The sequence below is a fragment of the Artibeus jamaicensis genome, unplaced genomic scaffold (genome assembly GCF_021234435.1).
Source record: "Artibeus jamaicensis isolate MK-2021 breed Jamaican fruit bat unplaced genomic scaffold, CSHL_Jam_final contig_233, whole genome shotgun sequence".
NCBI lineage: Eukaryota > Metazoa > Chordata > Mammalia > Chiroptera > Phyllostomidae > Artibeus > Artibeus jamaicensis.
The window spans coordinates 63156671-63170284 of NW_026521486.1; the positions used below are offsets into that span (position 1 = coordinate 63156671).

Sequence of the window (13614 nt, forward strand, 5' to 3'; positions counted from 1 at the left end):
AAAGTACCAAATTATTTCTAGGTTGGGCACCGTTGCCCACTCGCTCCCCCACGCTTTAACCGTCGCTTTTGAGTCTCGCGAGAAGAGCCCTTTTCGGTCGTGGTCTTTCCTCCTGAAAGGCGGTCCAAGTGAAGACTGACACAAGCCTCAGCCAACAGGATTACCTTTTAAGTAGCGTCTCTACGGCGTGCGCTGGAGACCTCCGTGAACTCTGACCTCAGCTTTTCTTGGCGTCCCGCGTATACTGCCTCCTCCCCTGGAGCGAAGGAGGCGGGTTTTGGCCTCTATTCCTAGGGAGAGAGTGCGGAGGGAGTGGGAGCAAGACGAGCTGCACTGGAAGTGTCTGGCTCCTGGGAGAGGCCCTGCTATACTCCTTGCTTCCCATGAGCTCGTTCTCCGGCGAGCACCGCCGTCGTTAGGCCTCGTAGCCTCTGCTTTCCCCGAGCCAGGCCCACGCTTCGTCGGGGAGGGGGCAACCCGTCGAGGCGCCTCTGTAGTCGGCGTCGTGCTGCGACCCTGGAAGCGGCACCGTCGCGAGTGAGAGGAACAGCAGCGGCAGCGGGCAGCGGCTTCGGCGCCGGCGGGCGGGATCGAGGCCGTCAACATGGCGAGCGCCTCGTACCACATTTCCAATCTGCTGGAAAAAATGACATCCAGTGACAAGGACTTCAGGTAAGGCCGAAATCCGAATCTAAACCCACCTCGGGTCCCTTGTCCGCGGCCCTGGCTCTCACACAGGCCTTGCCCCACCCCTTCGGCCGTAGCCGGTTCCTCCGCTTCCCGAAGTCCCCAGCCCACCAGTGCGATCCCAGATCTCGGCAGTCCCCTTTCCTCTCCCACCGTGTAACTCCTTGCCCCGTTCCTTTCTCTAGGTTGTTGCCCGTTGGAGGTCCTAGGCTCCTTCTGCATCCCCACCGCATTCTCTGCTACCTTTCCTCCTACTCCCCGACGTAATTTTTAGTCCCGGGTAGGGAAAACGGGCGAAATCACCCACCGTTTTGGGGAAGGAGTTGCTGTAGTCTTGGAGATCGCGAGGCCAGGCCTACCCGCCGGGGGCGCTAGGCCGCCCTGCTCTCTGGCCGAGTGGCTGCCCACTCGGGGACCTAGCCTTCTCCTCCTTTCCCACAGTTGTGAGGGCACCTAGGTGCATTCATCATGAACGATTTGCTTTTTTTGAGCTCTTCTCGGATTAGATTATAAACTTTTTCTTAGGGTTATTTCATTCGTGTAAGGGCGAAGAAGGGGGAGGGCAGCCAGGATGGAGGAAACTTGACTCGTAGGGTTTTCCCGCCAGCATCTCTGTCCTTTTCCCTTGTCAGGTAAAAACCCAAGTAGGAACTCGGGGTTTCAGTTTTATATTTTTACATCCAAAATTTACTGTCAGAAAGCTGAATTTGCTGAACCTTAAACAGAAAAGTAAACCAAGCAAATGGATCTTATCGGAAGGAGTTTTTTTTTGTAATATGGGGATGGTAAATATGTACACTTTTATTCCTGGGGACTTATATTGTCGGTTCCAAACCTTGGTAACATGCATATTGAAGACTGTTCTATTTTCACGGATTTTCTTAGTTTCTCTCTCTCTTTTTTTGTTTTGCACCACGATTACTTACATTTTTTTCTTCCCGCCTCCTATCTCAAGCTCTCGATCTTAGTGGTTGTATTTTTATGTGCATTTTGAAAGAAAGAACACACAGTCTTCTATTAAGATTGTGGCTGAAAAGCTTTTTATTTAATTACTTTGTGAACTGTACGATTTAACACCTGAGAACTTGTCCAGACCTTTCCTACCAGTAAGAAATTTTCTGATTTGTGAAGCAAGAACTGTAAAAAATGTAGAGTAGGAAAAATGTTCCTACTTAAAGTGATGTATTGGCATATTAAAATGGCCAATGAAATAGTCTAAGTTTTGTGACTTCAAAGACAAGTAATTTTTACCAAGTTTGCTACCTGGGGAATTTTTTAGTATTGCATTTGAAACTTCGTTGGTACTAAGGATTTTAGTGTTGTGACTTTCTGGAAGGGACATGTCTGTTTTGGGTATTTTAGTATTTTAGATTTGTGTAGTTCTAGGGCCAAAATTATTGGGGAAAATAAAAGTTTCAGGTGGTTTTTTAAAAGGATTAGAGTGTTCTTTACTTGTACTTGAAGCTTTGCTTGCTCCCAGCACAAGCCTTTGAAGTTTAAATAAACATTTGAACCAAACATACATATGAGTAACTAGTAGAGTGTATGGTGTGATTCCCCTCTTCCCATTTCTGTCAGTCAATTTGGCTTATTCTGTAAAAATACTGAAATTCATTTTGATTGTGATCAATTTCAGTCTAAAGATAGCACTTTCCATATAATAGTATAATTTTGTTCACTTAGACTTGTGCATGGGTAATATGTTTAGAATAAAGAAATTAAATCTTATGATATGTGATTATTGACTGAAGCTTGGCAAAAATATACACGTGGTTGGGTTTTTGTTTTTTAAACTATATGAGTATGGAAGAAATGCTGCTGTGATGTTTAAGTTGTAGCCGTTGGACTTAATCATAAGTTGGGGCTGGAATAAATCAAAACATTGCTTGGAAGATTATTCTAAAAGTATAGCATTGAAATATTTCTAATAGTTGGTGGGTATTACAGAAGATACTTTTGGGTAGAAGATACGTTTAGGAACAATAGGTGACTTCCCAGTAACTTGGCATCATTGAGAATTTTTATTTACTCTATTTCAAAGACTTGTGGTATGCCCAAGCCATCTAGTTAACAGACAAGTCTTCGGAACTAAAGCACTGTGTATGTGAAATTACAGACATTTAGAGATTAATTAAAATAGTGAGCATTTGAAGTCAAGTATTTTGAAGATTTTTCTGTATATTTTTAGTACAGGCATTTACTTGAATACACGTCTTCTATTTTAAAGTGATACTTTCTAATTTCTCATTAGAAATTTACTTGTTTATGTATTTTGATATAAATATCATATTGTTTTTTTTTTTTCTGCTACATGTTTTAAAATACCTAGTGCCAGAAGGATGTTGAGGACAAAGCTAATTAACATATAGTATCTAACATGCAAACCACTCTCTACCTAATGCCAAGGGAAGAAGAAAAAAAATACATCTAAAAGTAAGAAAAAAGACTTCTTCTCATGGTAGATTCTAAACAGAAAATCTACTAGTCTCAAGATCTGGGTTCTAGTCATGTAGGATTTTTTGTTGTGAAATATCTGTGAGATCTTGGGCAAGCTGCTTAATTTGGTGTTAAATTTTCACTGGAGAGACTTAAACATGGGTGATTACAAAAGGTCCCTTACTGGCTCGAAATTTCAGGTCTCTGGATAACTCCATTGTCTATTAATGCAAGGAAGGTAAAGAAGTGGGTGAGTGTTTCAAAGTTTTGAAAAGTCAGCATTTTGAAAGAATTGTTTGATAGGATTTAAATCACAGACTCAATTTATTGGAGGGGGGAAACGAATGCTCTTTTTCTTCCATGTTTTATATTCTGTATTCTTTGAAGGTGGGACATATTCAATTTGTTAAATTTAGTGCCAGCAGATAGGTGATTCTCTGGGTACCAGAATGAAAAGGTCAGTGTGTGTGAATCATGTGAATGCTTCACTCGTGAATTGAAGACTCAGTGGGTTGCAGTAACACAGTTCTGCTTTTACTTTTTATACCTCATCACCAACTGAAGTATTCCAAGGAATCAAGAGCTAAAGAGGAAAAAATTACCATTCTTTTATTTCTCTGTACATAATAGTTAATGGTTAGTGTGGACTTTAAAACACTTGATCCTATTTTAAGTGGTACTACCAATCTCCAGTACAGCTGAGGAAACTGAAATGGCGATGTTAAGTATTGAATACTTGTCTAATGTCAGTCTGACAGGAGATCTGGGCTTTCCAGATCCCCTCAGGGCATGAACTCTTTAACTACCACAGTGTGCTACTTCTCCAGGGTTTTTTGACTAGGGACATTAAGAGGAGGATCTTAGTTTCAGTTCCTTCGATTTACGGAATATTTTGTGCTGGAAGATGCATTTAATTCTCTAAGAGGGACTACAAAAAAAATTGAAGATCTAGTGCTTGCCCTCAGCAATGTCTACTTGCTTGTTGAATGGTTAAGACACTACTGTAAAAAGATAAGCAACCTATGCAATACATAGTTGTCCCGCTGAAGTGGCAGAGAAGATGAAAGCAAGGAGATTAATGTCTGTGGAGTATCTGAACTAGGTTCTTTAAATTTTAGGCAGAGAAGCAATGTGATAACACACTCTATAAAATGTCATTGGGGGAGAGGGAGTAGATAATCCTGATTGTAACTGGGTGAGAGTATTGTTCTGGAAACTCTTTGAGGGTAGGAACCTTGTCTTACTGAACTGAATCCTTCACTCTGTTTAGTGCCTTGAACATATGGGATCTCAATAGATGCTTGTTTTGGATTTTAGTTGAATTGGATTTTAGTTCCAGAGTTAAGAAAAAAAAGCATGTAAGGATTTGGGAAGTTTCTCCCATAAGCCAGTGTAAAATCTACCAATCTATTTTTTTAAATATCATTTGATACAGACTAAAATAATTCACTGCTTATAGGATTTCCTTGTTTGATACTGGTTTGTGTTACCCAGCTTATATATTTTGGATATTGGAAGTCATTTTCTCTTCAAAGCTGCTTAAAATGCTAATAAAAACCTCAGTCCTGTTAAAGGGAATAGTGTGTTTTCAGAGCCGGAAGGGACATTAGAGGTCCTATAACATAGCTGAAAGCACTGTGGGGGCGTTTACACTAATGTAGCAGTAAATACCAAGTGAAGTTATCCGGTCCGCTTGTGCTTGGAAAAAACTAGGTTTACTCAAAAGAAGTAGATTTGTAGAGATGAAGAAGGTAATTTTTGGACATTTTAAAGTACTTTGCAGGTTGATGAAAGTAAGTTCCTTAGTTTCATTTAAGTGATTTCTCTTGATTCAGGTATACTGGCAACACTGATTATTGTTAATGATACAGTTCACCACTGAAAAAGAGGAGAAAGGGACCTCATGAGGAACTGGAAAGGAGAAAGATGACTAAAAATTAGTTTTGTGTACATGAACAATAGTAAGACTGTCCCAAGTTAATTTTATAACTCTAAGGGAATAAATGAGAAAAAGTGAGATAGCCATGGTTTATGCATAAGATCTTTAAAAGATAAGTCATTCACTGGGTGATGTAGTTGGCCCATATCATTTAGAAACAAAGGTAAAATGTGTTTATGAGGGGAAGGTGGTGAGAGTTACTCATTGTGCAGAATAGTATATTTATTTCTACCATTATTTATGCTTCTCTGCATAGGATTTACTAAAGGTGAATGAGTTTTCCCCTTAAGGAAATTTCAGTCCTGTAGAATAAGCCAGGTGTGTAAGTTATACACTATAACTGTCTTGTTCATAACTGTATTTGCAGAGTCTGGCACAGTTCCTAATAATAGTAACCCAAAATATATGTTCAACTAATGAACGAGTGGCACTGTCTCTAAGTTATATCTACTTGGGACTCCTATAGGATTCTGAAAGTTAGTATCTTACGTTCCCCTTCTTCCACCTTAAGAATTAAACCTTTTTTAATTCTTATTTTATCTTGTTACAGTACCATCCACCAGAAAGCCCAGTTGGAATACCTTGATGTCACCCTTTTACTTACTTTTCTTCTCTTCTTTGGTCCCATAAGTATTTCTCAAATTAGTCTCACCATCTCAGGCCTCTTTGTAATCCAGTCTGTTGGTAACTCTTCCATTAGAATTTTCTTCCTCAGTGTCACCGTTGATCCTTGCTTTCCCCACTAATTTCCACTGACTACAAGAAACTTCAAACTTCTTAGCTGTTACCCTCCTAAACTCACTGAAATTACTCTCCCCCAAATCCCTAACAATCTTAACTTAAATGTAACTAATTTAGTGGGTGTTTGTCTATTTGATACATAAGTAGCTTTACCACTTTTTCCTTCTTGAAATTTTCTTATAAGGTATTCCTGACCCAGCTTGGGTTCACTGCTATTACAGTGAGGTAGAACACATGATATGAGGTGTCTCAGCAAGAGGGTTGGGACCTTTTTATTTGGGTAATTTGGGGAAAAGTCTAAGGAAATGGTGATTTGGATATTGTCTGAAATGGGGAAATTCTATCATTTGACATCTTAATGTTACAGATAGGGTAATTGTAGAGGGAGTCTGAAAGTGGTAAAGGAAGTAACAGTCACTCAGAGAGAGAGGAAGTTCGGTATTTTATGTTGTTAAGTGAACTTGGCTGATACGGTTGTTCTGTGTGGTTGTTTATGTCTAGGAAACAATATGCTTTAGTTGTAAACATCAGATCAGTTTGGAATAATATTTTGGTTTAGCTATGAGCTTCAGATCAGTTCCTGGACTTCAGGGACTGCTGTTTTTTTTCTTTCTCTGTGTTCACTTTTGGCCAAAGGCAGATGAATTGGGCTGTAGGACATTAATTCATGATGTTCAGATCTTTACTGTTGCTGGTATGTTGTTTAAAGTCAGAGGAGTGGCCATTCAATGTGCTTTGTAGTGGAACATGGCTTATTAATCTTTTCTCCTTTTGTAAGATAGTGGTTGGACCATCTGATGTCAGAGTGGTTGTTCAATAACATTAAGACTGGACAGGATACATACTCATCTCTAACGTCTGAGTCCTATGGTTTTCCTCCTACTTCTTTGTCCGTTTCCTAACTCATCTCTTACCATTCCCGTATCTAATGGATTTCAAAGACCTATTAATTTTACATTGTAAATCTCTGAGTTGATTCTCAAAGTTGCCAAGAAAATCAAGTTAGTGATGCTAAACCATTAGGGTTAGGTTCCTATGGGCAAGTTGTAGAGTTTTCATCAGTTACTCAGTTTGTAAATTTATTTTCTGTGTTTTTATGTTTTAAAACTGCCTATCTAATAATATGTTTATTCATTAACTTTGGACTGAAGGCCAATAGCAGTGTAACTCATGCTGAAAAAATATTATCTGACACGTGTTTTTTTGTTTGTTTTTTGGAAGACACATCACAGTTTTCTTGTACTTAGGAACACTAGACAGCACATTTGCACTGCACCTAGGGGTCATTTTAAATAGCAAAATTACCACAAAAAAACACAGATGTATATAAAGTGTGGCACTAAGTAGACTGCGGGGAAGATACAGTGGTGCCTCTTTATCCGTGGTTTCACTTTCTGTACTTTCACTTACCCATAGTCAACTATGGTCCGAAAGTATTAAATGGAAAATTTCAGAAATAAGTAGTTAATAAGTTTTAAATTGAGCACTGTGTTGAACTCTCCTGCCATCCCATTCTGTCCCACCTGAGACGTGAATCGTCTCTGTTCAGTGTACCCACGCCTCCTTCTTGGTTATCAGATTGACTTGCCACTGAACTGCTCCTCAGTCTTACTCTGAGGTACTGGAACCCTCACCATCACCACTCACACAAAAATAAACAATTAAAAATTTCAAACCAGCTTTCCCAGTTCAAACCCCTATTAATCCCTTGAGACCCAAGCTAAGCATCAGTTCTTTGGTGTGATCATTGCCAAATACCCTTGAGTATTGTTTTTAAAAATTTGTAAGATTGAGGTTTGTCCATTTGTCTGCCATAGTAGATGAAAAAGTTAAAAGAAAGGGACTAAGTCTGTGTTTATCATCTCAGCCATTACGCACCATATCTAAAGAGTAAATGCTCAAGAGATAGTTTACCAGTTTTTTGAATCTGCCATGGACAGCTTTCAAAATGATCAATTTCCTCATAAGAAGATTTATAGTGCAATTTTTTATATTAAAATAACAGAAGGAGGAAATTCTCAGACTTTCTGGTTTTTAGGATCCTTAAAAAGTAACAATTTAATTTTTTAAATGTTTATTGTATTTTTTTACATTACTATTTAGTCCCCTTAAACCCCTCTCCCCTAATGCTATATCAGTCTAGTTTTCCTGGATTGCTAATCTTGCTGGTGCTCATTTTAATTAAAAAAATTTTTTAACCATTAATTGATTTTTGAAAATCAGTAGACTTACTAGAAAATAAGTTCTCTGAGGTCAGGAACCAAAGTTTATCTTTTGTCTATTCTTTGCCTGTAGGCATGTGATCATAATAGTCAGTGAGTGAGTGAATGAATCTGTGTGCTAGTACTGTAGAATCATAAAACAATAATTTTTTACATTGGGATTATCTGCCTTTTTACTGAAATTTTTGTTTTTCTTTACGAGATGATTAGCATTTTAGGGATTCTTAGAGATGCTAACTACTGTGGTTATTGAATTTTTCTAAGTAAAATGGTTTAATGTTTTATGTGTAGAAGTGCCTACATTCATGCACTAACTTAGTTTTATTTTACTTTCCAGAATATTGTGTGGTTTTAATTTACTTTTGTTACGTAAAATGGGGAGAACGATGTCATTTTTAAAAAGTACATGCTTAATTTACCTTGTATTATCCCAATTTGAACGTAAGTTTCTTTATAAGCAGTTTTACAAAGTTTGGTGAGAATTTTGTTTGCGTGTAGTTTAAAACTTCTGTGAAATTGGTATTAAATGAATACACTAAACACCGGAATTCTTAAAATATGCCTATAAGTAACAAGTTGTTAATAAGTTATTTGCCAAATCCTTGCCACATACTTTATGGCCTACATTGCCAGACTGTCTGTATAGCTGTTTATCATTTCAGCCCTAATAGTTGTATTTTAAGTTGATTTAAACACGGATGTTGACATTACTGCACGTAACATAAAATATTGAATTTTTGCTCAAACTGGACCTCGTTCAAATAAAAGAAAAAGGCATTACTGTTACTTTGCTGTGTACGATGCACATGTTTTGGGCTCAAACTTTCAGGGAAAAAATCTTTGTTTTAATTTTTAAAAAATATATTTTATTGATTATGCCATTACAGTTGTTCTATTTCCCCCCTTCATTCCCTGCCACCCTGCACACCCCCTCCCCCACCATTCCCCCTTTAGTTTATGACCACGTGTCTCAAGTTCTTTAGATTCTATATTTCCCATACTATTCTTGCCCTCCCCCCTATCTATTTTCTACCTACCATCTATGCTACTTATTTTCCGTACCTTCTCCCCCCTTCTCCTTCTCCTACTCCCCTGTTGCTAACCCTCCATGTGATCTTCATTTCTATGGTTCTGCTCCTGTTCTAGCCGTCCTCTTAGTTTGCTTTTGTTTTAGGTGTGGTTCTTAATAACTGTGAGTGCTGTCCTTTCACTGTTCATCTTTATTATCTTCTTTTTCTTAGGCAAGTCCCTTTAACATTTCATATAATAAGGGCTTGGTGATGATGAACTACTTGAATTTGATCTTATCTGAGAAGCACTTTATCTGTCCTTCCATTCTAAATGAATAAAAGAAAAAGGCATTACTGTTATTTTGCTGTGTATAATGCACATCCATGTTTTGGGCTCAAACTTTCAGGGGAAAAAAATCTTTGTTTTAATTTTTAACTCAACTTTTTATTTACTTATATTTAGAAACAAAACTGATTGTCACATTCCAGGGTATTGTTTTGCATACAGATATCATTATTGCTTTCTGGAGTTACACTTTTAACACATAAGCATAAATAAAAGAATTAAAAACATTTATATAGATACAGAATTAGTACTGCCCAGTATAATGCACATCCTTATTTTTCCCTCAAAAATTTGGGCAAAAAATACGTATAATACAGTGTAAAATACGATAAATTGTTATTTCAGTTAGGTTATTGTGACAGGTAGAGGATAGCCAGGAATGATGGGAAAATTTTATTTGGCCTTTGAATAGATTTAGGGGCTTTATTTCAGTGTGACTATCTAATATTCTGAGAAATTATTTTTAAAACAACAAATTGTCTGGTGAGGTACAAAGAAAAGTCTGCAAGTCTATTTTTATTTTCTGTTCAAGCTTTTATTTAAAATCCAGGTTAGAGAGACAATCACTTTGGGCAGTGAGTGGTTCTTAAGGGGAAGGGTTTGAATGTCACATGGAACAACTTTCTAGAATCACCTCATTGTCATTTTGAAAAGACAGTTGATTTCTAGTAGTGGGAGTTTGGATGGAGGTGAGAATTTGTATTTTGGGAATTTCCTAGTAATTTGTGATATGTGACCTCAGCCCAACACAGTATTATTTAAGAAGATATTTGTAATGTTTATAGTTAAGGGCTTCTTAGGTAAAATTCAAAGAAAAAGTTAAGAGGAGCTTTTCATCCCCTAAGTGCAATGATGCAATTAATTAGAGTGAAAGATCAGATACGCTGTAGGTCCTGTCATTAAATATGAAATCAAGACGAATCTGACTTCCACCAAGATGGAGGCGTAGGTGGAAACACTTTACCTTCTCGCACAACCAAGTTTAAAAACAACCAAGTTTTAGCAACAAAAACGCAGCCAAACCACAGAAAATCAAACTATATGGAAGTCTGACAACAACCAACCCTTCAGCCAAACCAGTAAGAGGGACAGAGCCAATGGCAGAGCGGGGTCGGGCAGGAAAGACCCACCAGACCCACCGGGCGCGCGACCCAGATACATCAGCAGCCATGGGTGGATCCCAGGTGTGGAGTAGCGGGTGGACCCAGTGAGAGCGCAAGGCAGCAGACCCACTGAGGGCTGACCGTGGTTACACATTCGAGGGCAGATTAACTGTAAACTGGTGAAGGAGCCAGCAGTAAGTCGGACCACGCAGGCCCCAGCGGCGGAAAGCGGCACAGGGGACCACTATTGTCCCTCTCTGACCTGCCCCAAATACAGTGTCACAAACCAGCGACTTGGGTGGCCCTGCCCTGGTGAACACCTAAGGCTCCGCTCCTCATAGGTAACAGTCACAAACAGATCAAAACATGGGTCAAGAACAACTCAGAGCCCCAGAGCCAATAAGTAAATCTGAGTGATGAAGAAATAGCCAAACTATCAGATGCACAGTTCAAAACACTGGTGATCAGGATGCTCACAGAACTGGTTGATTTTAGTCACAAATTAGAGGAACATATGAAGGCTAAACTAATTGAAATGAATGGAAATGCACAGGAAACCAATGGTGATGGAAAGGAAACTGGGACTCAAATCAAAGGAGTGGACCAGAAGGAAGAAAAAAATGACCAAACAGAAAAGGATGAAGAAACAAGAATTTGAAAAAATGAGGAGAGGCTTAGGAACCTTCAGGACATCTTTAAACGTTCCAACATCTGAATTATAGGGGTACCAGAAGAGGAAGAGGAACAGTCATGAGTGGAAAACTGATTTGAACAAATAATAAAGGAGAACTTCCCCAATCTGGCAAAGGTAATAGACTTCCAGCAAATCCAGGAAGCTCAGAGAGTCCCAAAGAAGTTGGACCCAAGAAGGAACACACCAAGGCACATCATAATTATATTAGCCAAGATTAAAATGAAGGAGAGAATCCTAGAAGCAGCAAGAGATAAGGAAGGAGTTCCCATCAGACTGTCAGCTGATTTCTCAAAAGAGACCTTATAGGCAAGAAGGGGCTGGAAAGAGGTATTCCAAGTCATGAAATCCAAAGACCTACATCCAAGATTGCTCTATCCAGCAAAGCTTTCATTTAGAATGGAAGGGCAGATAAAGTGCTTCTCAGATGAAATCAAATTCAAGGAGTTCATCATCTCCAAGCCCTTATTATATGAAATGTTAAAGGGACTTATCTAAGAAAAAGAAGATAAAAAAGATGAACAGTGAAAGGACAGCAAACTCACAGTTATTAAGAACCACACCTAAAACAAAAGCAAACTAAGAGGACAGCTGGATCAGGAGCAGAAGCATAGAAATGAAGATCTCATGGAGGGTTAGCAACAGGGGAGTGGGAGAAGGAGAAGGGGGGGAAGGTACGGAAAATAAGTAGCATAGACAGTAGATAGAAAATACATAGGGGGGAGGGTAAGAATAGTATGGGAAATATAGAATCTAAAGAACTTGAGACACGTGGTCATAAACTAAAGGGGGGAAATGGTGGGGGAGGGGTATGCAGGGTGGAGGGAAATGAAGGGGGGAAATAGAACAACTGTAATGGCATAATCAATAAAATATATTTTTTAAAAAAAATATCAAGACAAATCTGGGGAACGTAATTTTGGGTAATAAGATCTTATTTAAATTATTAACAAATTTTGATTTTCGATAGGTTTATGGCTACAAATGATTTGATGACAGAACTGCAGAAAGACTCCATCAAGTTGGATGATGATAGTGAAAGGAAAGTAGTGAAAATGATTTTGAAATTACTGGAAGATAAAAATGGAGAGGTACAGAATTTAGCTGTCAAATGGTAAGTCATTTTTTGTTTTTTAGGGTTTTTTTTTACTTCTTTACTACGCCCTCTACCATATTTTTAAAATACTGCAATAACTGGTAAGTTGTCTTAGTCTTGTACTGTGTCTTTCTGGAGTAGGTGATTGGTGAAAGTTTAGTGTTTTTACTTTGTACATATATTTCTTTATACTTGCTATATTGACTAAATGTAGCCTTTTATGTATTTTACTTCTTAAGAAATACATATAGGAAACTCCAGAAAGTGTGGTTCTCTCACTTCCTTGACATGATATTTTAGCTTATTTAAAAGGCCTACCTGGCTCTGTCAATTCCTATATTCCACTGTGGGGGAAATTTAAGAACCAGTGATCAAGGGAAGTAAAAACAAAAATACTAAGACTTAGAGAATAGCAGCAGTTAAACCATACTTAACACAAATCAACACTAATGATAAAATAGTTATAAAGAACCTTAAAAATTGTGGGGGCATGATGGAAGCCTCAAGGAAAAAAGAATGTGGGAATTCCAATTGTTTGTGTATGGTACCTTAGGAGCATCTTGTTAGGCAGGATACTAACTAACAAGAAAACTTGAAAGTTGGACTTACTCTTGTTAATACATCTATTTAATTTATACTTGCCAAATATTGGAAATCCTTAACAGTTTATGCAGTAAGTTATTAGTAAGTATAATGTTTAGTTTCATATAAAAATTAAATTATGGAATTTTATGTCAATTTGGATGTTATATTTGATACAATTTAAATAAAGCATTGCCTCATTACTTCTTTATTGGATTTTCTTATAAAGGTTTTACATTTGTTTTGAGCTAAACCTTTACGTACTTTCTGTAAGGACAGACAAAAAGTGAGAAGTTGATCAGTAAAGAATTCCTAGACATGCAGTACAACTTTATTTTGTATCGATACATGTTTAACTTGGGATATTTGCAAGCCTAAAATAAACTGGGTCTTTAAAAATGATGAGTTGCAGAATAATAGAAATAAGCTTGTAATTTTACTTTGTTATTTTTCATCTTTTAATTATTTTGCCATGTGTTTACTAAACAAAATTTTGTTCAAAATATATGCTGGACATTTATTTATCAGCCTTTACGTACAATGAGAAAAAGTCTTTATGTTCCAGATTGAGAGTTGGGAGGTATGTAGGTCTTAATCACATGAGTATGAATCTGAACTCATAGGAACCTGACCTTTTGAACTTTTGATGATCTTTTATACTTAAAATTAATGGGTTGAGGAGAAATGACATGTTCAAGAAAGTAAAAATTTGGAAATAAACAAAAGTAATAAATTAGGAGAGGAAACTCAAGAGGAGAGAA

General features: G+C 37.8%; 1 protein-coding gene across 1 annotated transcript in view; it reads left to right on the plus strand.

Annotated features, from left to right (window-relative positions):
• Positions 1 to 589: 589 nt before the first annotated feature.
• The window catches only part of CAND1 (cullin associated and neddylation dissociated 1), a 45040-nt gene continuing 32015 nt past the window's right edge, over positions 590 to 13614 (plus strand). Inside the window, exons 1-2 of the mRNA XM_037136003.2 lie at positions 590 to 672; positions 12146 to 12289. Coding sequence (XP_036991898.1) covers positions 605 to 672; positions 12146 to 12289 — 212 coding nt within the window. The 5' untranslated portion in view covers positions 590 to 604. The remainder of the gene's footprint in view (positions 673 to 12145; positions 12290 to 13614) is intronic.